The 27,620-nt window shown below is 35.0% G+C and overlaps 2 protein-coding genes across 3 annotated transcripts; one reads left to right on the top strand and one right to left on the bottom strand.

Moving 5' to 3' along the window:
- Window positions 1-8,948: 8,948 nt before the first annotated feature.
- On the bottom strand, window positions 8,949-14,178 carry VIP4 (leo1-like family protein). 2 transcript variants are annotated; one of them, XM_079000276.1, is made up of 11 exons: window positions 13,972-14,178; window positions 11,887-12,221; window positions 11,430-11,571; window positions 11,161-11,343; window positions 10,630-10,806; window positions 10,385-10,516; window positions 10,119-10,298; window positions 9,893-10,024; window positions 9,624-9,725; window positions 9,287-9,511; window positions 8,949-9,217 (listed from the first exon to the last, which is right to left on the bottom strand). In XM_079000276.1, the coding sequence occupies exons 1-11, from the start codon at window positions 14,092-14,094 to the stop codon at window positions 9,092-9,094; spliced, it is 1,857 nt and encodes a 618-aa protein (XP_078856402.1). In that variant the 5' UTR covers window positions 14,095-14,178; the 3' UTR covers window positions 8,949-9,091. The 2 variants fall into 2 exon arrangements, with proteins under 2 accessions (XP_078856402.1, XP_078856403.1); XM_079000277.1 differs by having other exon boundaries at window positions 11,430-11,568.
- Window positions 14,179-22,503: 8,325 nt separating this feature from the next.
- Window positions 22,504-27,014, top strand: LOC145052449 (uncharacterized). Its single transcript, XM_079000275.1, has 4 exons — window positions 22,504-22,850; window positions 24,660-24,769; window positions 25,016-25,308; window positions 25,419-27,014. Exon 4 carries the CDS (start codon window positions 25,491-25,493, stop codon window positions 26,883-26,885), a length of 1,395 nt encoding a protein of 464 aa, XP_078856401.1. The 5' UTR covers window positions 22,504-22,850; window positions 24,660-24,769; window positions 25,016-25,308; window positions 25,419-25,490; the 3' UTR covers window positions 26,886-27,014.
- The last annotated feature ends 606 nt before the right edge of the window (window positions 27,015-27,620 follow it).

Raw genomic sequence — 27,620 nt, 5'->3', positions numbered from 1 at the left:
CTGCCAGACCCAACTTGCGATGATGCATGCAGTGACGACCAAGCTCACGATGTGGAAACAGTGCCAATGACGTGGAAAATGAGAAATTTGCCCTATAAATAGATTTGAAGGGACAGCCGGCCAAAGTTGCTAATCCACCCTCCTCGCACCCATATTACCTCGATTTACGTGCAAAGAAGTACCCCCGAAGCCCCGGTATCATCCTGAGACCCGAAGCAAGTCCTGAAGCCCGAAGATCCCAAGAAGAAAAGAGTTTCTGAGCCGAAGCTCTGTCCGCGAGAAGTCCGGTGTATGAAGTGATCCCGGTTTCACCGAAGAATACTACTCTTAGAGTCGTAGTGTTGTCCGATCATCTTCTGATCAAGTGAGTGTGTAGTTACTTTCTTTTAACACATAGATATGAAGTATCTCTATAAAATACGTGCTATGTGTTATATGTATATTATCTCGTTATTTTGAATGGGTAAGTGTGTGTGGTTGCTTTATGTTAACACACATATATAAATTATACTCTGTAAAATACATGCTATGTTAATATATACTATTTGTCATGTGATATGAGTGTCGAAAGAATTTGTTATACAGGTTTTATGTTGTATATAAACAAGTATATTTTATCTACAAATATGTGGGTAGAACATTGGTAGATAGTGATGTGTGATGAAATAAAAAATGTTGAGAGGCCTCGATGTCATTGTGATCCAGTCATCTAGCGGAATTTAGATGACGACCACAGACTCTTTCTAGACAGTCCCGTGGAACACCAGCAGGCTCATAACCTGTAGGTGTTAATGAACTTGGGTGTTCATTCGCTGTATTCCATCCCCCTCATGGTTGCCTTATTTGACTTATATTGCTGAAGAACCCTCAGAGCATGTGTTGTTGCCCCGATAAAATATTCTAAGAATAGGTCCCTTGTGTTAGTTGTTTTAGGGACGTAAAGTGAGAATAACGGGAATGGATAATTGAGTTATTGTTGGTTGATGAAATTAAATTAATTATTTATTGTGGGTTGAAAACCCTATATACTCACCAGGCTCCCAAGCCTGACCCACTTAGTTTTCTTTGTATTATAGGTAGTGGCGCCAGAGCATAAATTGGATAACTTGTCAAGTTATTTTTGGATTATATACTTGTTATATTTAACTGTTGTAAGGTCTGTTTTGTAATGTTTATGCTTTTGGTCTGTTTATCGGAACATGTCATCCCGAGTTTTGTTATAAAATGAAAATACATTTCTTTAAGAAATGCTTTGGTAAATCTTATTTTATCATATTCCGTTTTGGGAACAAATTCCGCAACTCTTTTAATCAAAGGATTACTCTGAAATTATTTTAAAAGCGTAAATTAAACCGGTCTTTTCTGACCGTGATTTTGGGGATGTCACAAAAGATATGATTTTTCGAAAAATCAAAAATTCACACGCATGCGCGCGCAGTGCAGCGTGCATTATTCGTCCGACATGACGACATGGACCAGCCATATTGCAACACATGGAGAAATTCTAGAAAGGCCAACACCCCCGCCTCCGACCAAGAGCGTGGAGCGCCCCGACCAGGCGATCCGCGCGTATCTTGAGTTTCGCTATAAAAACCCTATTTGCTCATTCTTTTTCTCCATATAAATTCACACATCTTTCTCTGGTCCTTTGAGTCCGATTTCGTGGGGTTCTTTTGAGATTCCGAGAAATCCCATTGTAGCAAGGCTCTGAGGCAGATAGTCGGGCAGAAAGAAGTGCTCGGTATCGGGGTCCTGCCCACGACTTTTGGGGTTTATTGCTAGAACTCTCTGTAGTCAAGCCATGCTTACTGTGCTTTTAGCATAGCTTATATTCGTAATTACAATCGTGATTAGGAACCTATAAATAATAGATTTTTTAGTAATCTCAATCATAATGTTGATTGATCTACTTATAGGAGAGGTGTATAAAATGGTCACATTGACTTGGTTGTTGGATTTCAGAAAGGTTGTATGTCGAAATGGTCCTACCTCCCAACTGTTTTTCCTGGTTGATCCTTATTTGATAGAATTCTCGGTATTAGTTTGGGTTTAGTGAAAAATCTATCTTTCATTACCAGATTGTCATAAGGATTAATAAGTAATATTATTATAGGTTAATACTCGTTAGGCGCGTTGCCCGCCAGTGGGATCGCCCAGAAAGCTGTGAATCTTCTGAGAAACTATCCAAGTGAGTTATCTCACTATACTAATATGTCCATGTATGTTAGGATAGAGAACTAGTATATAGTAGAGTTGATAGTATAAGAGTAAACTATCCAAGTGAGTCACCCGTTATTTCCCACTAAATCCAACTGAAATTGAATAACCTGGCTTAACAACCTGATTTATGTTTACTTGAATAAAAGGTAAGCCTAACAGACGAAGAGAAGAGGACTACGGAGGCCCACTAACTTTGTATGTTATTACAGGCTGTCAGGTATGCTACAGACACGTTATAGCCCATTAAGCATATTGTAAAGGTTCAGGGTCTTATTAGCAATGCAAATGGACCATTAAGGCCCAATGACATATTAAAAGGCCCACTAAGTATGTAATTAGGTCACCGGAAGCCCAATAAACATGTTTGAATATATTAGGACCAATAATCATGATATTGGGCCACAAAGGCCCAATAGCATGAATAGGAGATATTTGACCCCAACCATTGAATCATTTATAATTTATTGATCTTAAGTTTGTAATGTAGGTATTTGTTGTGAATTCTATGTTTATTCGAAGTGTTAAAATACTGACGTTTGGTTTATAACAAAGCTTTGGTGTTATATATATATATATATATATATATATATATATATATATATATATATATATATATATATATAAAGAGAGAGAGAGAGAGAGAGGAGGGTTCAATTGAGAAAAAAAAAAGTTGAGAATGGGGAATCATTCTCAGCCACACATTTATTTTGCCGCAAAACACTTAGGTGTACCGTCAGAATTGAATAAAGAATAAACATGTGTTTTCCAACCAAACATGTTTCATTAAACTATGCTAATCATTACTTTAATATACACAAAAGCATACTTTTTTTTGTTTTTTTTTTAGAAAGTCATTTTTATCAAAAAATTATTTTAAATATATCAAAATTCATAATTTTTTATTCTCTATAAATAGACATCCATATTAACATAGTTTTAAGATAACATAAAAAATTTATTTTTTTTAGAGTTCTAGCTCTTGTTATTCATAAGTGAATAAAAATCTATCAGAATTTTATTACAGTACATTCGTTATTCACATATGAATAAAACGTATGCTTAACTTTTTTTTATAGTTTAAGTATCGTTCATATATGAACGATACGTAATAAAGTTTTCTTACTTAAAATATATTTTTTACATCATCTTTCGTCATAAATTATATTTATATATGAATAAAACGTGTATTAGTTGTTGTCATATTTTATATTCATATATGAATAAAACATTTATCAGATTTTTGTTACAGTTAATTTGTTATTCATATATGAATAAGTAGTATAAATGAAACTTAAATTGTAAAAAATATTATTTATATATTTTTATTCATAAGTGAATAATGAATGCACTGTAACAAAAAACTGATGCATTTTTATTCACTTATGAATAACGATCGCTGAAAATATAAAAAAATATATATATTTTATCTTAAAAGTATATCAATATGGATGTCTATTTGTAGAGAATAAAGAATAATGAATTTTGGTATATTTAAAATCATTTTTCAATAAAAATAGCTTCTTAAAAATTAAAAAAAAAAAACTATGTTTTCGTATATATTAAAGTAATGATTAGCATAGTTTAAGGAAACATGTTTTGTTGGAAACGCATGTGTATTCCTTATCCATTTCCGTTAGTACAACGGATGCTTTTGCGACAAAAATAAATAAGTGACTGAGAATGATTCCCCCATTCTCAACCTTTTTTATTTTCTCAATTAAACTTACCTTTCTCTCTCTCTCTCTCTCTCTCTCTCTCTCTCTCTATATATATATATATATATATATATATATATATATATATATATATATATATATATATAGGCTTAGGTTATTTTGTTTTTACTAACTATTGTGTGCCAGAATGCACAGATCTGGACCAATGGATAGAAGTAATCAATGCACATGATTTGAGATTGTATGATACTACAATGGGATAGCATGTACCATATAATCACACATTTTTAGCAAAAGGGTATTTTGGACAATTAACTACATTTATAAAAGGAATATTTCGGATTTTTAGGGATAATTAATTCTCCTAATTTAAAAAATCTGATTTTTTTTAATTAATTCAATTTTAATTTTAACTTAATTTGTAAACATAACCGATTTTATTCTGTCAGAATATTTTTTTGTTAGAAAAATGTTCTTTCAGAATTTTATTATGTTAGAATATTATTGAAGAATAACAAAATTCTTGAATCAGGGGTTGAAAAATAACAACATTCTAATATATTCTTATACATCTGAACTTAAATACAAATTCATACATATTCTTACAGACTAAAAGTCTTATACATTTTAATATAATTATACATATTCTAAAAGAATATCAACAGAAATGAATAAAATTCTAAAAAAATAACAACATTCTTAAATTGTGAGTATGATCAAACTTTATTCATTCTTCAAGTTATTCCTATTAGGTCTTTAACGCATTCTTCTAGCCATTCCTATCACAAATACAACAAAAACTAATACTGGTTAAAAACATTTACTTGCAATTAACTACCACTTTATATATTCTAGTAGAATACATAGAATACATTCTGGCAGAATACATAGTTTTATTCTGGCATAATACATTCTGATAGAATACATATAATACATTCAAAAGTATCGTATTTACTGCTAATACAATTTTATATTCCAAATATACAATAACGAAGGACAATAGAAATTGGAATTCAAAATCACAAATTGAACAAAAATAATACACAGACAAATTATTTACCTTTTTAAACAATTACATAAAACATGTGTTGCTAGTAATTCGGACAGAATGCATACCACAAGGTTAAATTCGTTAAATTCTCTTTCAGACATTTCAACAAACACTTGTTAGACATTATCATCAAACAAGCCAAAATTCATTTAAAACAATTAATGAAGTTAGAATAATAATGTTGGTGCTAGGTGTGTATCAACAAAGACCATGATCCTTATAAATAGACAAAGAAATCATCAAAAAAATGTTAAAAACCAATATGCGTATAATATATGCAATACAGTCATGTAATCCTTAAATTGCAATGAAAAAGATGGAGTCTTATATATAGGCATTTCATCGAACATTTAGAGGGCAACATACATGTTATATGACATAATACATATTGCATAAAATATATGTTACTTGTAATTCTGACAGAATACATGTTATATGACAGAATACATTCTCACAGAATATGGCATAGTACATGGAATATGACAGAATACATATAATACATTTTGACAAAATACATAGAATATGACATAATACATAGAATATAACATAATACATGTCTAAGATTACTAGAAACTATGCTTTAAATATGGAATTAGTCAGTTTTTGAGAATTTGGCTTGAAACATCTCTTATGCATTTTATCAAATAGCTTATGTGCATTATCAAATTATCCTAGCTTTACCTTGAAATACAATGTCAAACACCTTCAACAAGTTTTATTAAACACCAAACACCTTCATAACACCAGGAATTGAACCGAAAGCAGGAGAAAGATTCATGATATCATGGGAAATCGATAGAAATCAATTACAGATGTTGAGATAATCAGAAATCAAATGCAGCTATACCAAACTTGAATTAAGAGAACGTAAATCTGATTCGACTAGTGAATTTTCAGAATTAGGAGATCTTAATTGGAAAGGACTTAACAGCTTGGTTCAAATAAAATGCAAAGAAATACATCCAAACAGATTGCAATCATCGATTTTTTAGAAATGTCGTTCACAAAATCATTTATCCAAAACCAAATACATAAAATCGATAAAATAAAAAAACGAGTTCAATAGAAGAAAAAAGAAACTTACAGGATGATTGGAGAAGAAATTTATCCATAGTCATGGGTCTGGAAACTTGATGATTGATAGTGGAGATGATGGCCGCCATGGTGGGTTTCTCTCCTGGTATAATGAAGGAGTCGATGGTGAAGATTGAAGAAGCAATTTAAGGACGAATGGTGAGTGAGTTTTTTTCTAAGGTTAACAAACTAGTTTCCCTGGACATTAAAAGTTTTAAATATTTACCAAAATTAAATGTAGCCAATATTACTATTATACCCTTTTCTAATTTATTATTGAATTTATTTTTGCTTAATTCTGATTGGTTGTTAGAAGCACACAATACTTGTTGAAAACATTTGAACCTAGCTCTCTCTCTCTCTCTCTCTCTCTCTCTCTATATATATATATATATATATATATATATATATATATATAACAATGTGTTATAAACTTAATGTTTTTAACTCAATAATTTAGTATTTGTGTGGTTGGCCCAAAAACATTTAGTGTGACCGTTTCAACCCCTTTATCTATAAAAATGGCACTTTTAGTCCCCTTTCATGAAAATTGACATTTTTGGTCCTTAAACCGTTTTTCTTGACATTTTAGACCCAAACTTTATTTAAATAATAATTTCAGCCCAAAACTATTGTATTTATCATTTCCAGCCCTTAGTTGTAAAAAGTTTACACTTTTGGCTCAAATTCCGCAAGTTTTACCATTTTTACCCCAAAATCAAAAACTTTGCATTTTTAGTCTAATTTTTGCATCAAAGTCATTTTCAGCCCTCAAAACAGTTTTATTTATGTTTTAAACTCATAGTTTGCTCACTTTTCCATTTCAGCCCCTCAAATACTTCATTTTTCGCAACTTTGGGCCCAAAACTCGTGAGGCCCAAATTTAAAGCACATTAAGCTAAAATTTATGTTTTTGACCCCTAGACAAGTGTTATTTTCATAAAAGTTAGATTTCTATGTAAATAATACTATTTGGTCCTTATAAAACCGAAAATACCATATTTTACCCAAACTTTGATTATTTTGGCAAAAATGACACTTATAAGGATTTTGACTTTTTTTCACTTCTTAAGCCTAAAGATCCTTAGATCTTTGAAGTAAGTTGTTTAATATGTAAGTTGTTTATGTATTCTCCACACTTTAGCCCTAGATTTCAAGATTTAGCAAATAACATCATATTTTCACAACATAAACCAAAGAAATCACATATCACAAACATACACACATAGTACTTATATTCTTCCCCAAAAACAAGTAAAAACCAAAAACACGGAGGTATGAACTCACCTTGCTTTGTTGATCACGGTTTTGAAGAAGAAATGGGAGAAGTTGATGTGCTTTTGGCTCTAGCAAATTCCTTGAGAGGATTTTCGAACTTAAAGAGGTTCTAAGAAAGTATAATCACAAAAATAAGGAGTAAGAGAAGTGAATAAGTTTCAAAAGAAAGTAGGTTGCTTAGATTTTGTGAGATCTTACCTACTAGTATGCAACTTGGAGTGATTTTTGGATGTAACCTTCTTGAAATGCTAGTAAGTCTCGAAACTTTTTGATGAAAGAGGAGGGATGTTCTTGAATGTTATACTTAGAGAGAGTTTGAAATTGTTTGTATGTGTGTTCTTTCCTTCGGCTGAGAATAAGAGAGGAGGGAAAGAGAAGATGTGATGGTTACCTAGGTGCATGAGATTTGGGATTACATAGTGGTTAAGTTGCATGGAAGTCCATCATGTAATGGTGATGTGTCTCTTGTTGGATAATGCTTCATTTTTCTTTTTTTTTTTTTTTTTTTGGCCGAGAATGGGCCTAGGAAAGGAGAAGTGAATTTATTTGGGTCCACTTAAATCCTTGGTTCGAGATTATGATGTTTATAGACAAGATTTTCAGCCCATTGGGGCTTATTAGGTTTGTTTTTGCCCAACAAGGCCCACTAAAGGTAAACTAATTCATTTTAGTCCCATTATAGCCCAAAATGTTAAGTTTCATGCAAGAGGTCTAATTAGGGCCCATTTAAGGGTCCTAAGCCCAAAATAGTCAAATTGGGGGCTTATTGGTCAATTAGGTCCAATAAGAAAATCCCAGTCCATAATGGACTTAAGCCGGGATTTTTAGGGTTTCCAATCTTTTGTTGACTATTTGAAGTGTTTGCATAGGGCGATTGATGGAACTTTGGTGTTATTGAATAAACATCATGCATAATTTCAAGTTTTAGTCACAAATGTCGTCATTGTTAATGTTTACAAAAGCATTAGAATTCCTAGTTGTGACACATTGCTACAATATATTACAATCCTAGAATTTGATAGGTTTTTTCAAAGTACGATGTCTTCATATGAAAAAACATTATAAACTGAAATGAACGTAGAATGCAGGACTTGGGCTGCTAAGGTTTTCCAAACAATACTTAGTTTTTATGTTTTTTTGCAAGAAATAGCAACATACTTTCAATGCATTGTTGTTTATTATAGCATCCCACTTTCATTTCTTCCTAATACAACATTATGCTTTCACCATGATAGCTGAGAGTTTGCATAAGAGTCATGGGGCAAGAGCAAGTCATGATCTTTGTGGTTGAAGCAATGTTAAGGTCAATAACAGGTTTAGAAAAGGCCAACCAACCCATCATTTCATGATCATGAACTATATCAAAATCGCTAATTTGTCATATAACGAAGCCATGTTTGGAAACTCTGCCAAGTTCTATAACTTAGTAACACGAATTCAAGAATCACTTGGGTTGTATCAGTTTGGATACAAGTCTAAACCCGATTTTATTCAATAACTGAAACCAATTTTAACTAATTTAACCAAACTTGATTGGTTAGGAATCTCCATCCATCACTAAGTTTGGTTTTGGTCCCATGCAAACTTGACTGCAATGGAATGAAAAGTTAGGGACATCTGAGAAAGTGCATGGGCCATGGAGGAAAAGGTTGTTCAAAATGTATTGGATTTAATAAGTAAACACAAATTTGTTCAAGAGACAATCCATATTCCTTCCATACAAATGAAGCTCCCCCCTCCTATCTTGTACCAATTTGTAAGAATATAAATATATAAGTATATATATATTTTTTTAATCTTCATCACTGTCATAAACAAGCGCCTTTCTACGATGGGAAGCAGAAGCAGAAGCCTTTCTTGGGGGAGACTCCTCCTCTGATTCTATCTCCTGCCGCGCAGCCTTGTTGTGCTTCAACTCCTGAACGATTTGACGATTAACATAACATAACAAGATGATAAAAGTTTTTTTTTTTAAAAAAAAAAGTACCCTCTCTTCATCTGAAGCATCATCCGCCAAGGGCTCCTCATACTCATCCTCATCATCATCATAACGGTCTCTACGTGTCTCTGTCTCATCTTCCTCACCTTCAGTTTCATATTCGGACTCCTCCCGTTCGCTTTCATAATCATCAGGCGGACCACGTCTAGATGACTTCATGTTCATGCCTTGCAACGATTTGCGGGGGGTATCTTTGTGCCCTCCTCCTTGAGACTATTTTTTTTTGTAAAAAAAAAAAAAAAAAAAAAAGACAAAATATGTTTATATTAGAAAAAGGTACGAAAAGAGAAGATGATTCTTTTGAAGTTGAAGAAGCTATATATACTTTTTTAGCATTAATAATACGCTTTTCAGCACGTGCTTCCATTTCCAGGTCCTCCTCAAAGCGGCGCCGACGCCGAGAATCATAGTAATCTTGTTCATCGTCCTGATTCAACAAATCACAATCTATTTATTTCTTTCCATTACAACATTATACTTCCAATTTATATTTTCTTATTCATATCAAGCTATTTACTTTTTACAAAATCTACCAAATCATTCATTATTATTATTATTATTATAGTTTCAGTGAGAGTGAAGGAGATTTTATACCTCCTCAAGCGCATCCTCCAGGAAGCCAGGTGAAAGTTGTCGCTCCTTACGCACAGTTGGTGTGTATTTGCGGTTAACCTTTTCCTTCTTTCTACTGAGAAGTTCGTTGGCCCTAATACTTTGACTTTCAGCCTATATACAAAAAGAAAGAATCAACTTAATTAATGAATGAATCATCAAAATTCCTAAATAATTAGTAGAGTATTATATAATATAATATAATAACCTTCTCTTTTTGCTCCTTCTCCCTCTCGGGATCAATGTCGGTGACAGTTTTTTTCACCCTAAACACCTTTTTATGACGCGAATCAACAAGTGCAGTTAATAATCTATGAGAGTTAGAAGTCAAGGATGAAGGCATAAATCTCATCTTCTTTAACACTCTCCCCTGCGACTGAAGTATTCCCTACCAAAACAATCATGAAATCCAATGCTGTTAACATAATAAAAGTAAAATTGTAATTGTATTTTACATGAAAATAAAAACCAAACCTTTTCATGTCTAAGGAAAAGATGAGCTTGATCATGTTGCGCATCCTGCACTGAAATATCAAGAACTTCATTCCCAATAAGCAACTGTAAGCTGCCATCTGACCATCTCACAAACCGTGCATTGCTTTCATACTACATTCAAAAATACCATACAAATTCTTTAACAACCTGCATACATACATACATACATACATACATACGAGTTTGCTACTTTAATTATTATCCAAATAAAATCAATGACTTACAGAGGTTGTTCCATTAGCATTTCTAACAGCCCTGTAGCGAACAATATTATTCTCCAAACGAATACGTTTGTTATTTCCAGATTCATCAGCAACAAATGCATCTTCTTCAACAAAGGTCTTTGGATCAAATGGTTTCGGATCAATTCCCATAATATTCGAGACTTTAATCATATTCATCTGCAACCAAGGCAAGACAAAAAACAGGATGTAATTTAGATATAGTATGCAAATAATAGCTTTCAAATTTATGTCCAACATGCAATCTACTCTCATTTATTTCTGTATTACAGCCTCCTACTTTTGTTTCTTTCTATCGCATACAACTTTTTCCTTATTAAACCATTAAACACCAAAAAAGCTTTGTATTTGGATCATATTGCTACAATTGGGTAGCTTTTTTAAAGTATAATAGGAAAAAATAAAGTAAGATGCTATGATAAACAAATCAATGTAACAACATTGCTATTTCTTGGATTTAAATACACATCACGGAAGTTCACAATTATAACAGCAAATCAAAATTTACTAAACCTTTTCAGGATGTGAGGGAGGAGGTCTCAAAGGTATCCCTAGCTCCATAGGGGGTCCCACTGGTTTCTCCTTAGCTTTAATAATATGATCCTCTTCAGAATCATAACGACCCTCTTCATCAGCTAACATGTCCTCTGGTCTCAGATCTTTCTCATAACCTTCATCCTCTTCCATAGGGGATCTCTGTGGAATAAAAAACACATTATCATAATAATAATAATAATAATAATAATAATAAATATTTTTTTAAAAAAAAAACAGATACTAACATTGGCATCCTCCTCAAGATGAGTCTGAACAGCATCGTATTCTGCTGGCTCTTCATCATCATCTGATTCCCCAAATACATCACGAATCTCTGGTGCTGTTTGTGATATGTGAGCTTCATCTTTCTCTTCTTCAGGTGACCTACTGCCAAATTTACAATTGCATAAGTAGACGCCTCTTTCACAAAGAAGCTGTTTCTTTTTACTTAATTAACCACTTAATCTAGACAGCTATATATATATGGTTGTTTCTATCTGACTTAATCTGGACATAATGACTTAATGTGGCTTAACCCATTAAGACACCAATACGTTACCTATTTGCCCTTCTTTTTTCCTCCCAATCTCTGATAAAGATTGTTAAAATTGGTAGTTGGAATGTAAGAGTAAAACAATCATTCAGTCCAAAAAAGGAAACAAATTTTTTGAGTATACAAATCTTTATGACAGACATCATTACCTTGGACTTCTGGGTTGATCAACATCTTCATCTGCATTATCCATATATTGATTCTCTTCTGATCTTTCTGACTCACTTTCCACAACTTCTCGCCTCCTACTTGTCACAACTTTTTGACCAAGTTGATCACTTCCTGAATCTTTTCCTTCACTTTCTTCTCTTTGATCTCCCAAATCTACTTCTTGAGAGCTTTGGTCTCTCTCGCCTTCACTCTCTATTTGTTCTTGATCCATCTCCTGTAATTCTTCACCCTCACTATCACTACCCACCTCCGCTTCCCCTTGACCTTCTACAACATCTTCACCTTCAGGCTTCAACCCCATGTCCCCTTCATCCTAAACATTAAATTAAAGCATCAGTAAGATAAAAAGAACACTTCCTCACTTTTTTTTACCTTTCAGATTATTCAATATATCTATAAGATAAATACAAGTTCTTGACAACTCAATCCTTATAAAGCCTTTAAAAGATTTGCATACACTCACTCTGATTTGCAGATCTTATATTCCAAATTTATGCCTATTGATGACAGCAAAGCATGAGGTTTATTGAAGCGGTATTTGATTACATCAAAACATGAATTTTGCGTCACTAACCATAAGCATGCTACGCGTGTGCAGAAACCAACAAAAAAATATTTTTACTATATTAAAAATACAATACTTTATAATAAATGCTTCTTGTGTAGAAGTAGAACATAACTGAATCATCAATTTTGCTTTCAAGATAAAAGTATATGTGTATCCATGTCGCAAGTAGATAATTCAGAATATCAAGATTATAGAAACCTTGATATTAGTTAACACTAAATCTGGCATGCAAAGAATCAAAACTTCTTTCATAAAATGTAAACAGCAATAGATAATGTATCTTATCACTGACTATTCACTCTTGACCAAATGAAAAGAGTTCGGGAAAGCCTAAACTAGAAAGTTGGAAGTTTGTGGGTGTTGACTGATGATATTTTTTTTCGTATCGAGTTCTTTAATGATCTTTTAAACATCTTTTTATTTGTCAAAATGGGATATGTGATACAAAAATGGCTACATATGATTCGCCAGCAAATCAAGAATTCATTGACAGGTTAAAAAGTACCATATAGTTTGATGTTCTAAAACTATGATTGTAGAATTAAAAAATTTTTCTATATTATGATAGCAAGCAATAGTTAATATATTAACCCGATTGAATAGAAATACATTGTGTTTTTATAAGCATGTGTTTCATATTTAAGTGTGCCATGATGTCCCGAGCCCCACAGTATATAACTAACACTTAGAAGTTAACTCAAGTAAACTTCTGATGTGGTGACAATAAACCTAAGTATTAAGTAGTGATATAACAATCGGCTTATAGGATTACCCTTTCATTATTTTATTATAATCAACCAAGAGTAACACAAGGTTACCTTTATTTGAACATGAAACCAGATGACCAAATACAACCAGGAAATTAGAGATAGAAAAATCATTCCTTTTCCTATTCCTTTAAAGGATTGTGTAGAGGCTTTCATGAGTCAAACCAAGTGCTATACTTGAAATTTTTTGAGGAGCAATGTCGATCAATAACTCCACAAGGTTGAAAAGTAGACCTTCTGTTCTAAACACTAAAGAGTCAAATATACCTCTTTCTCCTAAATGCATAACAGCCTTTGTAATAAGGTTGCAGAAAACAAATATCAATGAACTCTCGGACACTTTATTCCAAATCAAAATTAAATATAGTAGTTGAACTCCTGTAATAAGTTCTTGTACTACTTCACGAATCACGCCCAGTTTGAACTTCTCCAACAGACATAGAATCGGTAAATAATCACATTAATTAGGTGATTATGCAGAACATCCCTATAATGAATTATAGCCTTATATTCTCTACTTCAAACAAGCAATAACTCCGTTAGACTCAAACCCCCAATAACGATATACTAATTGTAGACAATAAGACCTAACTACAAAATCAAAAAAATGAAACTAAATTACGATACGATGTTACAAAAAACCGAACTTCTCTTTCTTAGTTCAAAGTCGAAACAATTAAATAAAAACAAAACCTAGCGTCAGTTGAGTAAATTGAGAGGAATCATACGGATGCATAATCGGGTTGTCGATTTGATTCGTGCTCCGATTCGACCTCTTCTTCCTCTTCTTCTTCCGATTGATCACCAAACAAATTTTGCATCATCTGATGCCTTTTCTCTTCGCCCACCATTCTTCACTCTCTCTAGATCGCCGATGAAGTATTTCGGAAAGAATAAGCTCGACTGACCTCCCGCCGCTGAAGAAAACCGACATGCTTATATATACCGCAGAGTTGAGAACGTTAAGGTTATCTATCACGTGACACTGGAGTTTTGGAATTTGATTTTAACTTTTTTACTAATGTGTTACAAATAACTCCATCTTTCTATCGTAAAATGTTGAGTTTGTGGACATAATATGAAATTTAAATATAGGTATATGCATAAAATTGACCACTTACTAATTTAAGGTTATTGTAATTTACAAAAAGGACCATTGTTTTGGAAAACATGGTGTTTCATACACGTGATCTGAAGTGTATATAACGGTGTAAGTGGTCTATCTATTAAAGAAAAATTAAAATATGATACAAACCATATCCTCTTAAATGTCTTTTCATACCACTTGGATAAATAGAAAAGATTAGGTGTACCGAGTGTATGTTTTTAAATTACATTTTATGGTGTTCTATTAGAAAAAAATGTAATTAGAAATAGAAACTCTTATCTAAAATCCGAAGAACTTGTCTGAAACAAAAATAGTTTTTTTTTAAATATGTACTTTTTCTGTGTTTCTCAATAGTTCGGTTTCAATACTCGTTATCATGTGGTGTATTAAGTAAAAATATAGTAAACATAATTAAATAATTAAGTAGTCATGTCGGTACCTTGGTATTGCATGCGTAGAAGGGACTCTTTTGTATGCACTACATGTTATGTAAAAAAGTTATTATATATCCACCGACATAAAAGAACTATACTTTAAGGTAGATGAATATAAACTTTACTTTGGAATGAGTGAATTTTGTATGATAATTGTCTTCAGTTTGATGAATATTTATGGGCTCGTTTGTCATCGACGGAATTTGTGGAAACAGGTGTTTGAGTGAGTGAATCTGTCAAGTTGAGATAAGTAGAGGAGGTTTTCAGTAACCCGGTTGATCATTTCTTGGACGAGGATGTGATACGAGTATGCCTCGCGTAAATGTTGGATGACACGTTCATTTGTTGATACCTCTCATAATCATCAAGGATGTCATCCTTTCCCTCGTTTCGATCTTGACAACTTCAACAGGTATCAGGTCTGGTTTTTTTATTAATTCATAACCAAAAATTTCATTTTTAATTAAATAATTGTAAAAACCAATGATCTGAAAACATTCATAGTATCATCTCATATCATAATCAAAACCAATATCTCAAGAAACCAAGTCATGTCATAATTATAAAACCAGAGTACAACTCCCAAATATCTCGTGTGCAGAAAACCATAGTGTGATGCGCTGCAATCATGTCGGATCATTTCCTTTTGAAGAAGAAGTACATGAAACCAAAACTGAAAACTGTAAGCACGAAGCTTAGTGAGTTCCCCCATCATACCACATAATCACATACTGTCCAGCCTACTCGCCTACTCTGTCAGGCATATCTAGGGTGCCCGACCTACCCATGTCAAGCATATTTTGGTGCTCGACCTACCCTGACAGGCATATCTGGGGTGCCCAACCTACCCTCCAGTTTATTTTAATCGGTTGCGGGGTCTATCTCACCTCCTACTACTACCACATAATAACATATCATACATAACATATTGTCAGGCATATCTGGGTGCCCGACATACCCTTCGGTTTATCTCAACCGGCTACGGGGTCTATTCCACCCCTCCTACCACTCCACATATCACATAGCATTCAAGCACATAAATCTCTACATATAGTGGCATACCAGACAATTATCACAAAGGCAAGCATCTCTATTATAAACAACTACTAGTGGGCCGGCCTTGGTGCCTTCGACACACTTCTACAGGAAAGGTAACTCACCTCACACTGTTGAAGTCCCGCGGACAAAACTCTAGCTGCTGGATGACAGATTCCCGAACTGTCAACATCAAAACAACACCCAATTAATAATTGGGTTCCAATACATAACCATAAGTCCATGTTTGGGGTACAAACACTACTTTACCCCCAACCTAGCTTGATTCAAGCCCAAGGCCCAAACTTACACTCCAAATACCCAAAAGTCAAACAATGAACCAAAGCCCAACATATGGTCCAATTTTCCAAATTAGGCCCAAACCTCTACATGGTTGTCACACCCCCGAACCAGACGACGGAAACGTCCGAGGGCTCGTGTGACTTAAATTGAAATATCATCACAATGAATATACATGAAACATAACACAAGCATCACCAACCATTACATAGTACAACTGACATTGTTTACATCAAGTACAAGGTTTACATTACATGATTCCAAAATATAAAGAGTTTGGTGATTAGCAACTACAAAAGAAACTTTCAACACACTGGATGCCTCCTTGCCTAACGATTACCTGATAATACAAGTTATTTTGAAAAACGGTCAACATATATAATGTTGGTGAGTTCATAAGCGTGTTTGATGTGAAATAGTTTATGTCATTTGAAAAAACCCATAAAATCCGATATTTTCTGTATTAAAACTTTTCTTGAAAATGTGGTGATGATCCTGTAAGTATGTGCGTGAGTGATTTCAATACGTGAATAAATGAGAAGTTTTGCGTTAAAGTTTTCAAAAGTACAAATGAGTAAGATTGGTTTTCCCGGAAAACCCGATGTTTTTCAATAAAAATTATGATTGTTTTGCTTTATTGAATCGTTACATCGAATGAATATGATTTCCCTTGATTAATGATGTTGGATTTCTACGTGAGTCGTTATAACCATGCATGATAATGACTAATTCGCCTGAATATGATTTCCCTTGATTAATGATGTCCGAAATTTGATCTTAAGACTTTGTCACCCTAGACTGGCCGAGTCTAACTGTAGCGAACAGCTTAGGTGTGGGGGAGTCACCCCCGTATAGATCTATACACAAACTCTCGCTCTCCCTCCAGGAGACTTTGATTACAACTACAGGCTACGATCGACACTTATTGGTGTCACCCGTTATTACTCACTCAATCCACATGAATTTGATTAACCTTGATTAATGATCTAACTTTATTTTACTTGAAGAGAAGGTAAGCCTAACAGACGGGAGAAGAGGACTACTAGGCCCTACTAATTTCGTATGTTATTTAAGGCTGTCGAGTATACGAAAAAGCGCACTGGCCCATTTCGCATATGATTTATTTGGACCATACTAGTAATGCTAATGGTCCACTAAGGCCCAATAGCATGTAAAAACCATTGAGGGTTCCTTAAGCATGTAATTGGGTCGCAAGAGGCCCAATAACATGTATTATTTATGTTGGGCCCAAAAATCATGTTAATGAGTCACGAAGGCCCATTAAGCATGATTAGAATCTCTCAGGCCCAACCATTTGAACGTTTTACTTGTTTTGCATAGAATTAATGTTGTGAGTTGTTTAATCGATATGTCGTATAAATCACGAATTTGTTTTATAACGATTTATAAATTTATAAAATATTTATTTTTCTATTTACAACCCATAAGTTATAAAGTTTTGTATATTTTGACCCAATTATTATTATTATCAACATAATTGACCAAAAACATTAGTTTGACCTATTCAGCCCCTTATTTTGTAAAGTTGGCAATTTTTGTCCTTTTTATAAAAAAATGACATTTTAGGTCCTTGAACCATTTTTCTTGACATCTTTGACCCAAATACTTATTTAAATAATGTTTTAAGCCCAAAAGTAAATTTTTAGAAAGTCTCAACCCTCTAGTTATAAGATTTGCATTTTAGTCCACCTTTTTCGCAATTTTTACACTTTTTACCCAAAATCCAAAATCTTTGCATTTTCAATCCTTTTTAACAAATATGATCATTTTAAACCCCAGAAATAGACTTATTTACCTTTCTACCCACTGTTTTGAGAATTTTACCATTTCAGCCCCCTTAAATCCATATTTTTCGCAACTTTGGGCCTATGGGCCGAAAAGCCCAAAATTTAGCCCAATAAGCCACAAATTTCATTTTAGTCCTTTGAAAAATGTAATGTTTATAGAAATTTCCATTTTAACTGTTTTGGCATTTCGAACCTTGTAAAAACCGTAAATGACAATTTTTTCCCAAACTTCTGTTTATTTGACAAAAATAGTCCAATAATGAGTTATATATTGTAGTGTGTTATTTTAAAGCTTGTATATTAGTTTATCTTGACATGTTAAGTGAAATATGAACTAGGTCACATATTTTTCCTTCTTGAACTATAGATCTCGAAATATCTTTCATTTTTAGCACATATATATCATAAAAACACAAGAAATCACACATATCATACAAATACACATAGATCTTCACATTTTACTTGCATTCTCCCCCATAAAACATATGAAAACCGAAAATAGAGGGGTATGAACTCACCTTAGGTTTGTTGCTTCGGTTTTGAAGAAAGAAAATGGAAGAATTTGGTCATAAGAAGCCTTCTTGGGTGGATCTTGAACTTAGTGTTTTCTAGGATGATGATCATGAGTTTGTGTGAGGTTAGAAGAGATTTTTTATGAAATAAAGAGACTAGATTATGGATCCAAGCATCAAATTACCTAGGATGATGATTCTTGTAGAATAACCTCCTTGAAATGTTCTAAAATCTCGAAAATTTGAATGGAGAAGAGGATGTGCTTGAGAGTGTTTGGGATGAGAGTTTGAAGATGTGTGTGTGTGCTTGATGATCCTCGGCCGAGAGTAGAAGAAGAGAGGGGAGAGAGAAGTGATGAAGTGATGGATGCATGGGGAGGAGGGAAATCTAGCATGGATATCCAATATGTAAAAATGATGTGTCTTCCTCCCATAATTCCCCATTTTTTCCTTTTATTCATTTTTCTTTTCTCATTGGGCCGAGTTGGGCTAAAAGAGAGGGAAGGAGTCATTTTGGGCCCATTGGGCCTCTAAGGCGTCTCACGGCCCATATGACTTAAAAAGGTTAGGTTTTATGACCCAGTAAGGAATTTAAATTACTTATGGCCCAATAAGGCCCATTAAAAATAAACTAGTCCATTTTAGGCTTATAAGGCCCAAAAAGGTTAAGTCTCGTGAAAGTGGGTCCAATTAGAGCCCATTTAAGAGTTCTTAGCCCAAAATAGTCACATTGGAGGTTTATTGGCCCATTAGGCCCAATAAAGAAATCCTAGTCCATAATGGACTTAAACCGGGATTTCTAAGGTTTCCAACCTTTTGTTGACTATTTGAGTGTTTTGAATAGAGTGTTTGACGGAATTTTTGTTGTCATTGAATAAGCATCATACATTGCTTTCAAGTTTTAGTTGCAAGGTTATCCTTGTTTAATGTTTACAAAGCATTAAAATTCCTAGTTGTGACAATGGTCTTACCTTAAGGCCCAACCATTTATTCTAGTCCAAACATTTGGCATTCCGATGGTCCAATATCTCATAATCATCAAGGCCCAATTATGGCCCATTTATCTCCAAATTGGGCCCAAACCCTCACATGGGCCTTACCCTAAAGCCCATCCAAATATTATAGTACATATACTTGTTCTTGGATGGCCCATCAATAGCCCAATCACCAAAGCCCAATAGAAAGGTCCAACTCAAGGCCCAATGTCACAACTAGTATTTTAGGGCTAGGTTTTCCTATTCATGTACAAGATAATTCTTTGTGTAACTATGTAACGCTATGTTTAAATGTGAACCAAACTTCATTGTTATATCAGTTGATACATCCAAAACTTGAATCGAGTCGAAACTTCCTCGTGAAAGCTCTAAACCTAACCCAATAAGCTATATTCACTCAGCTTTAGGTTTTGACCTTGGATTCTCAGGTCAACCCTCTTAATGGACCAAAACTTCCTTATTGGGCCCTAATGGGCCGATAACCTCTCAACTTGGTTCTTTTGGGCCGAGAATCCACATTTGGGCCTAGTTGGGCCGAATTTAATTAAGCAATAGTATTTTGGGCCATAAGACTCTTCTTCGGCCTTATTGGATTGTAAACATCTTCCTTAGTGTCACACCCCCAAACCGAAACGGTGGAAACGTTCGGGGGTGGATTACGTCATGTGTAGTATCACAACCATTGTATCATAGCAATCATAGTAAACACAGCCAAACATTGAATACATATATGAAAAAGGTTTACATCTGTTTAAGACTTGTTTAAATACATTAAAAGTGTAAATAAAATATAAAAATATGACTTTAGTTGCTCAGACTTCTCAAAACTCTAGGAGGTACCTGTCTACTAATTTCCTGAGAATACAAACAGTTTTGAAAGAGTATTAACATAAAGCTAGCGAGTTCATAAGCGATGTTTTGTAGTGAAAATCTGTCAATGAATTTGTAGAAATGTTTGTATGTTTCCAAGAAAATCCAATATTTTCTTAAGTAATGAAAAGTAGTCTTAAACCCTAAGACCAATTGTACGTTCGTTATTGAATTCTGTTCTCATGTCTGAAAATACTTGTATGTGTGCCTTGTACCATCAGCTATATCGTATTGTTTTGTATGAAAGTTCTTGTATGAAATCCCTGGCTACCACCAGTATTGCAAGCTAGTAATATATAGTAAGAAGACTCTAGCTAACACCAATATGTATAATAGTGTATTATATGAAAACCCTGGCTAACACCAGTATGTATAGCAGTTTTATTACTTAAAGAGTAAATTACACGATTCGTCCCTGGTCCATGTCTCAAATTGCACGTTTAGTCCTTATTTTCAAAAATTAACTCGGACCGCTCTTATTGATAAGAACCAGGAGAGGGAGAGGGAGAGGTGCAATCTTTCAGGCTCGATCCGAACCACACGGCTCGTACTCACCCGAACCTCCGCTTAGGTCCAGGGCCTAGGCTCTCATTCTACAGTTTGTTGAAAATTTCACACGATCACTTTATCTCTCTCTGAATCCCTCATATTCTCGACCTCCCCCATTTTTCTCACCGATTCAAACACTAGTTCCGAAGTTAAAGCTTTACGAAGTCCGATTTCCAGCTCCACCGACGTCTCTACTTTAATGTTCCAAGTAAGGGGTTGTTTGTTTACCTCTTAATTGAAAAATCAAGAGGCAACCTCTTAAAAATTTAGATTTAGGGTGTTTGATAGCATCTTATTTTATGCCACTCAAATTAAAAAGACAAAACTGCAAAAATTGGTCCCTGTGGTATGCAAAAATTTGGGGTTTTAGTCCAAACTACGACTTTTTTGGATTGATGGTCCTTTTGAGCTAGTTTCATTGCGTTTTTGGTCCCTCTAAATAGTGAAATGACTGTAATACTCTTAGTTTTATTTATCTAACCAATTAAAAAAATAAAAGTCTCTCTCTCTCTCTCTCTCTCTCTCTCTCCGGGTCGTATACCCATTTCTTTCTTTTGTTCCCGATTTCAACGAACAAGAAGGGGCTGCTACCTCCGACAATCTGGAGATAGCCACCACACCACCTGCTAGCCTCCATTCGACCACCAAACTCCATCGTGAATCGCTACATCTCAGCCCACCATAGAACCATTCCAGCCTCACCCCATCTCTTTTTCTTTTGTGTTGATTTGAGAAACCCCAAACAAACCCCAATCCTTGCTCCTTTTTTCCTCTTCGATCACCCTTGTATTGGGAAGACGAAAGCAACGAAGCTATTGTGCAACCACTACTTGCCGCCGTTGCTGTGGTTGACAGTCCCCACCACCACCTGTCACCGCCCACGAATCCAGATGCAGGTATCCGGTGGGACGAATTTAAACCCAAAAGAAACTTGAACATACTTACCAATGGCAGCAAGGCGATGGTGGTGGACTGTAGTGGTGGTGGGATGTAATGGCGGTCGACGATAGCTCCGTCTGCTTCATTTTCTTGCTGCTCCGGTGAGTTCGACGAGGGGTCAAGAGGAAGCAACGGCTGATGACGACGGAGCTTCACAGTAACGGAGACGTGGTGGCACTGAGTGATGTAGGCGAGTGGTGGACTTCCGGCGGCTTCTGTTGCTTTGTTTACGGCTTACCCTCTACGGGGATTGGTGGTGATCGAATTCGGTGACTAGTGATGGTTGGAGTTCCCTGACAACAACAGCTTGGTGGTGGCGGTGATGACCGGAACTCCACAACATTAGCGACGGTGGGTAGTCGTGGGTGGCTGCCCTTAGAGGTTCTTGTTCCCTTCTTCGTTTTATGAGCAGCAGGCCTTCAAGAGGAAGAGTGTAGAAGGATAAGGTTGGAAGAGAGAGAGAGAGAGAGAGAGAGAGAGAGACCCAAATTGGGGAATTATTTTATTTTTCATTTAAATTAAATAGAAAAAACATAAAAAAATATATCAAAAGGGCATAATAGTTTTTTCAGTTTACTGAGGAACCAAAAACACAAAGAACTTAGCTCAAAATGACCACCAATCCATCCAAAAAAATCGTGATTTGGACTAAAACCCCAAAATTTTGTCAGTTAAAAAACACCTCTTAATTTATCATTGACTGCATCCGAAAAAATAACGTGTGTTTCCTGTTTTGCCCACAACGACGCAGCCTCTTTTTCCCCTCCCAACCATCAACGACGCCTCTCCTCCACTCCACACTGCTACAACTCCGATCCCCTCTCCTGCCGCCGCCGTCGGATTCGCCTGTGGCGCCTTCGTCTCCTGCTCCAGCTGCATCGCCTCCGGCATCATCTCCGGGTTTTCCCTTGATATTTCAGCCCCACTTTCCCTCTTCTCTTTCAATACACACGACGTTCCCTCATCCACTCCATCTTCGGAACCAGCCGGCCGGATCTTTCGCCAGTGCCGTCATCGCCGAAGCCTTCCAGGTCCCTCATCGACAACTCAACTTTTGGTAAGGATATTTTTCCCCTAAAACTCGATTATTCTGTTTCAATCCCAATCCCAAACAGCATTCAAGCACGATGGTGAAAGTAAGCATTTTGTGTCGCTCTCTCTATCAATTTTTTTGGCTTGATTTTGTCGATCCTACCCCTTGTGTTGTTGCCCCTGTTCATCAAAGTGATTGCTACTTGTTAGGTTATATTTCAATTTTGATCTGATGTGGTCTATATGCAGTTCATATGAGCTCACTAAGGCTTACAAGAAAGACCCCTAACCGCAGTTCATTGCTTTATCAGATAGTTAGTTGCATGTCTGCACCTGTGTCTTCCCTAATCAAATGTTACCAATTCATTTAATTACTTTGAGTGCAGATTTTAAATGTATTTTTGAACCTGACACATCATACATTGGTTTCTATTTGGTATTAAGTAATTCAGTGAAGCAGGGTCTTCTGAATTTTGAATAGTCAAGGTTTAGGAATTTGAGCCTGTCATGAGTTATTTTTCACAGAACCAGTTAGGTCACCTAAAATATTTAGTTGCTGAAGAGGAACGTCTCTTTCAAGCTATCTGTTGGCTTTACTATAGGATTATGCATGTGAATGTTACTATTGTATTGTATGCATGTGCTATTGCTGTTGTGATAAATATTGCTTGCAGATTTTTGATATCATGATCACATAATAAAATTGTCCAACATCTTACGTATATTATATATAGATAGTCACTGTATTTGGCTCCTTCAAAGATTTGACATAGGAGAATGAGCTATGTTATTTTTAAAAAATCTTAACCAACTAGAAATTGGGGATGTATCCTAATGACACCGTGATGCAAATGCAGTTAACTGTTGTTGTTCAAGCTGATAGATTCATCGTCACTGTGGCCCTTTTCTCTTTGAGTTAGTTGTTACTTATAACTGATGAAACTCTACCAATAAAGCTGAAAATTGATTAACAACCATTAGTTAGTCACCATTTGCTGGGGTTTAGATCCAAGCAGGAACCATAATTGTCAAAATCAGATATTTTGATTCATGAAACAAACAATCCAAACCCCATTGGCAATCATAATTTTGCTTAGTCTGCTGTTGCCTTGGCAAACATTCTTGTATCAACAAATCATATTAATAGATTTCTTTCCTTAATTGTGCTGTTTTTGTGTAGTTTTATTGATACAGAACTAAATAGTGCTTAGTAACCAGACAAATATGAAGATTTTTTTAATGATGACATTTGTTAAAGTTATAACGTATGACCATTGAGACATGACAAATAAAAGTGTATGCGGACAACAAGGACACCTAATAAAGAGCAGAGGAGCATATAGTAGGAAACATTCAAGGGGGTTTCATTGCCTTTTGTCTATGTAGACTTACTTAAAACTCTTTCTTTATTTGGACTCATGGATTTGAATAAACAACTTACTAGTTAGTTACATCTAATTTGTTTTATAACATTATTCAACCTAGGCTCGGTTCTAAAAGAGAACGATCTGAAGTTGTTGGAACTTTTGGAGCAGCTTATTTGTATTTGTTTATCACTACAAGTTTTCTATAGAAGCTAATGTAGGATGGTTGAAACAGTAAAGAAAACACTTAATGTGGGATAGGAGAGTCGAAATTCCTTTTATAGTGCAAGCACATCCATTTCTGGTTTAAAAGTTCTCTAAAATATATCTCCAGAAAACTATCTAAGGAGGTTCTGATACATTTTTTTCCACATCCAGTAATCATTTGGATTAATATCTGTTCTTGAGCATGCTGTCTTTCTATATCTTTAGCTAACTGGTTGTCCATAACTTGAATTTTTTGTATGCAGGATATGTCAAAAGCTTGGTTGACTTGATGGAAGTGTGATATGAGATTACTTGATATATGCTGAAAACTATACACAATTGGGACCTCAAGGGACTGGATTTGTAACCAAAGGTGGTTGGGTTTTTATATTTTTTATACTTAGTTAAGAGCAATGATACCTAACCTTAATAAGAACCTTAATATTTGTGCTTAGAGTTCTTTTTTTCTTTGCCCCATTAGAGGTAAATATTATTATTTTTTTCTTTTTTTGAGTTAATATTCACATATATACTAGTCATAGAAATAACTAAAAAGCACAAGTAAAACAATCTCTTTTTTAATTTTTATCTAATATTTATTATCTTTGTTTTCCTTTAGGAAGAAACGGCCCAACCCAAATGCTTCGACATAATATTTTATTTGGGCCTGGCTTAGGCCCAACCATCGTCTCCTCCTTCGTCCCGGCATCCCCTCCCTAACTCCGTCGCAGCTGAAGTCGTCGTCGTTAACGGGTAATCATACATCTGTTCCGCCACAGAGGAACACAACAACCTTTCATATCGATAAACTACAATGGCGCAATCACACGTTCCTTCTCTCATATTCAACTCTCTCGTCTTCTCTTCTACAAAAATCCCTAATTCCGAATAGAATCTCCCCCTTCGTTCCAGGTATCAATTCAAACTCTTGATAATCCTTTATAGCAAAAAGCATATGTTTTTCATGGTAAAATTGTTCAGTGATTTTGGATCGACTTTATCCTCGTTGTAAATTTATCCAGGTATCAAATTTCTTGAATTGCTAAACAAACCGTGAAATTGGGAGTAGAAAATACAAAGCGTATCCATCTCCAATGATTCTCTTTACAAGATTGACGGTGGTAAAAAGAACCACCGCCACCGCCACGTTCTCCATCGGCACTGCTTTCAGAACCCTCAAAACCGCCATGACAGACCAGATGAGTAATGGCAGGGCAAGAGACCACGGAACAAACGACGATTATTTTGCTACAATTCATCACATTTCCAACATTGTGCGCCGTGATATCTACTTAGAAAGAACCCTAAACAAAATGTGCATTTCCAGAATCGTCAATTCAGAGCTTGTTTATCGTGTACTCCGCAGCTGTTCCAATTCAGGTATTGAATCTTTCCGTTTCTTCAATTGGGTTCGAACCCAACACCCCCAATACGAACCTACCACCGTTGAATTTGAAGAACTCCTCAAAATCTTAGCCAAAACCCGCCATTGGGAGACCATGTGGAAGGTTGCACACCAGATGAAAACCCAAAAACTCCCAATTTCATCATCCGTTGTTTCTTTTATAATCGAGCATTATGGCAAAAACGGGCTTATCGATCAAGCTGTTGAGCTTTTTAACAAATGCAAGAACTTTAATTGCACCCAAACCACTGAAATACACAATTCCTTACTCTTTGCCCTTTGTGAAGTCAAGAATTTTCAAGGAGCATATGCTTTGGTTAGAAGAATGGTCCGTAAAGGAATAACCCCAAATAAAAAAACATACTCTATTTTAGTCAACGGGTGGTGCTCTGCTGGAAAGATGAAAGAAGCCCAAAGTTTTTTAGAAGAAATGAGTCAAAAGGGGTTCAATCCACCTGTTCGTGGTCGTGATCTTTTGATTGATGGCTTATTGAATGCTGGTTATCTTGAATCAGCAAAAGGGTTAGTGCGTAAAATGACAAAAGAGGGCTTCGTATGTGATGTCACCACATTTAATACATTATCAGAAGCTATATGCGAATGGGGTGAGATTGATTTCTGTATCGCTCTCTACCATGATGTTTGTAGATTAGGGTTATGTCCTGATATCGATACTTACAAGATCATGATCACTGCAACTTCAAAGATTGGGAAGATTGATGAGGCGTTTAGTGTTCTTTATAGATCAATTGAAGATGGGAATAAACCGTTCCCGAGTTTATATGCTCCGATTTTGAAAGGGCTTTTTAGGAATGGAAGGTTTGATGACGCGTTTAGTTTTTTTAGTGATATGAAGGTGAAAGGGCATCCACCAAATCGACCTGTTTATAGTATGATTTTGAAGATGTGTGTGCGTGGTGGGAGATATGTTGAAGCTGGTAATTATTTGATGGAGATGATTGAGTTTAAATTGTCACCAATGTCACGACATTTTGATATGGTGACTGATGGATTAAAGAATTGTGGGAAACATGATATGGCTAAGAAGATAGAGCAGTTGGAAATATCACTTCGGGGTATGTGATTGTGAGGTGTTACATTGGTTTTGTGATCATTCATACAATTGTTTTGTTTAGTTTTATATTGTATATCCCAATGATTAATTGATTATCATTACCTTAGTGAAGTATGAGTTTCTATTTTCAGGCTTAAACATTGTGATGTAATTTTCGATATCATTGTCATATGTATCATTAAAGCCTTGTCCTTACAAAGATTGACGTCGATTTATGTGGAAGAAAGGGAATTTTCTACAGTAAATGGTAAAACAAGTATTTTGCATTTGACTAGTAGAAGTCTCTGACTAAATAATAAATAAACCTTATCCAAGCCCTAACATGTAGGTTTATAACCTGTATTCAAGAATTTCAAATATAATAAGGGGCCCAAGAGGGGATATTAGGTTCATTAAGTCGGAGATTGGTAGGTGGATTCACTTTTGTTTTGGGAGGAGAAGTTGTTTCATAAACACGCGAAGCCTAAAGTAATATGAAATTTCACATGATGAGAAAAAATGTGATGAGTGTGTGTGAGGCACATGGAGTAAGGAGGCGATGCGTTGTTCATCATGCACAACGATGTGTGGGACTCAAGTGCACAACCGATGAGGTGCACATCAAGCATGACATGATTTGTGTGGATGAAGTAATTATAAGTTATTGATGTATTGATATTTAATATTTTACAATGATTTAAAATTAAATATTAATATATCCTTGACTAGGTTAGGGAAGCTTCAAGAACCTTTGATGACCGTTGA

The sequence above is a fragment of the Lactuca serriola genome, chromosome 5 (genome assembly GCF_051521515.1).
Source record: "Lactuca serriola cultivar US96UC23 chromosome 5, Lser_US96UC23_V15, whole genome shotgun sequence".
Classification (NCBI taxonomy): Eukaryota; Viridiplantae; Streptophyta; class Magnoliopsida; order Asterales; family Asteraceae; genus Lactuca; species Lactuca serriola.
The sequence above is the reverse complement of the archived record's forward strand: the minus strand, read 5'-3'. Positions and strand labels throughout refer to the sequence as shown.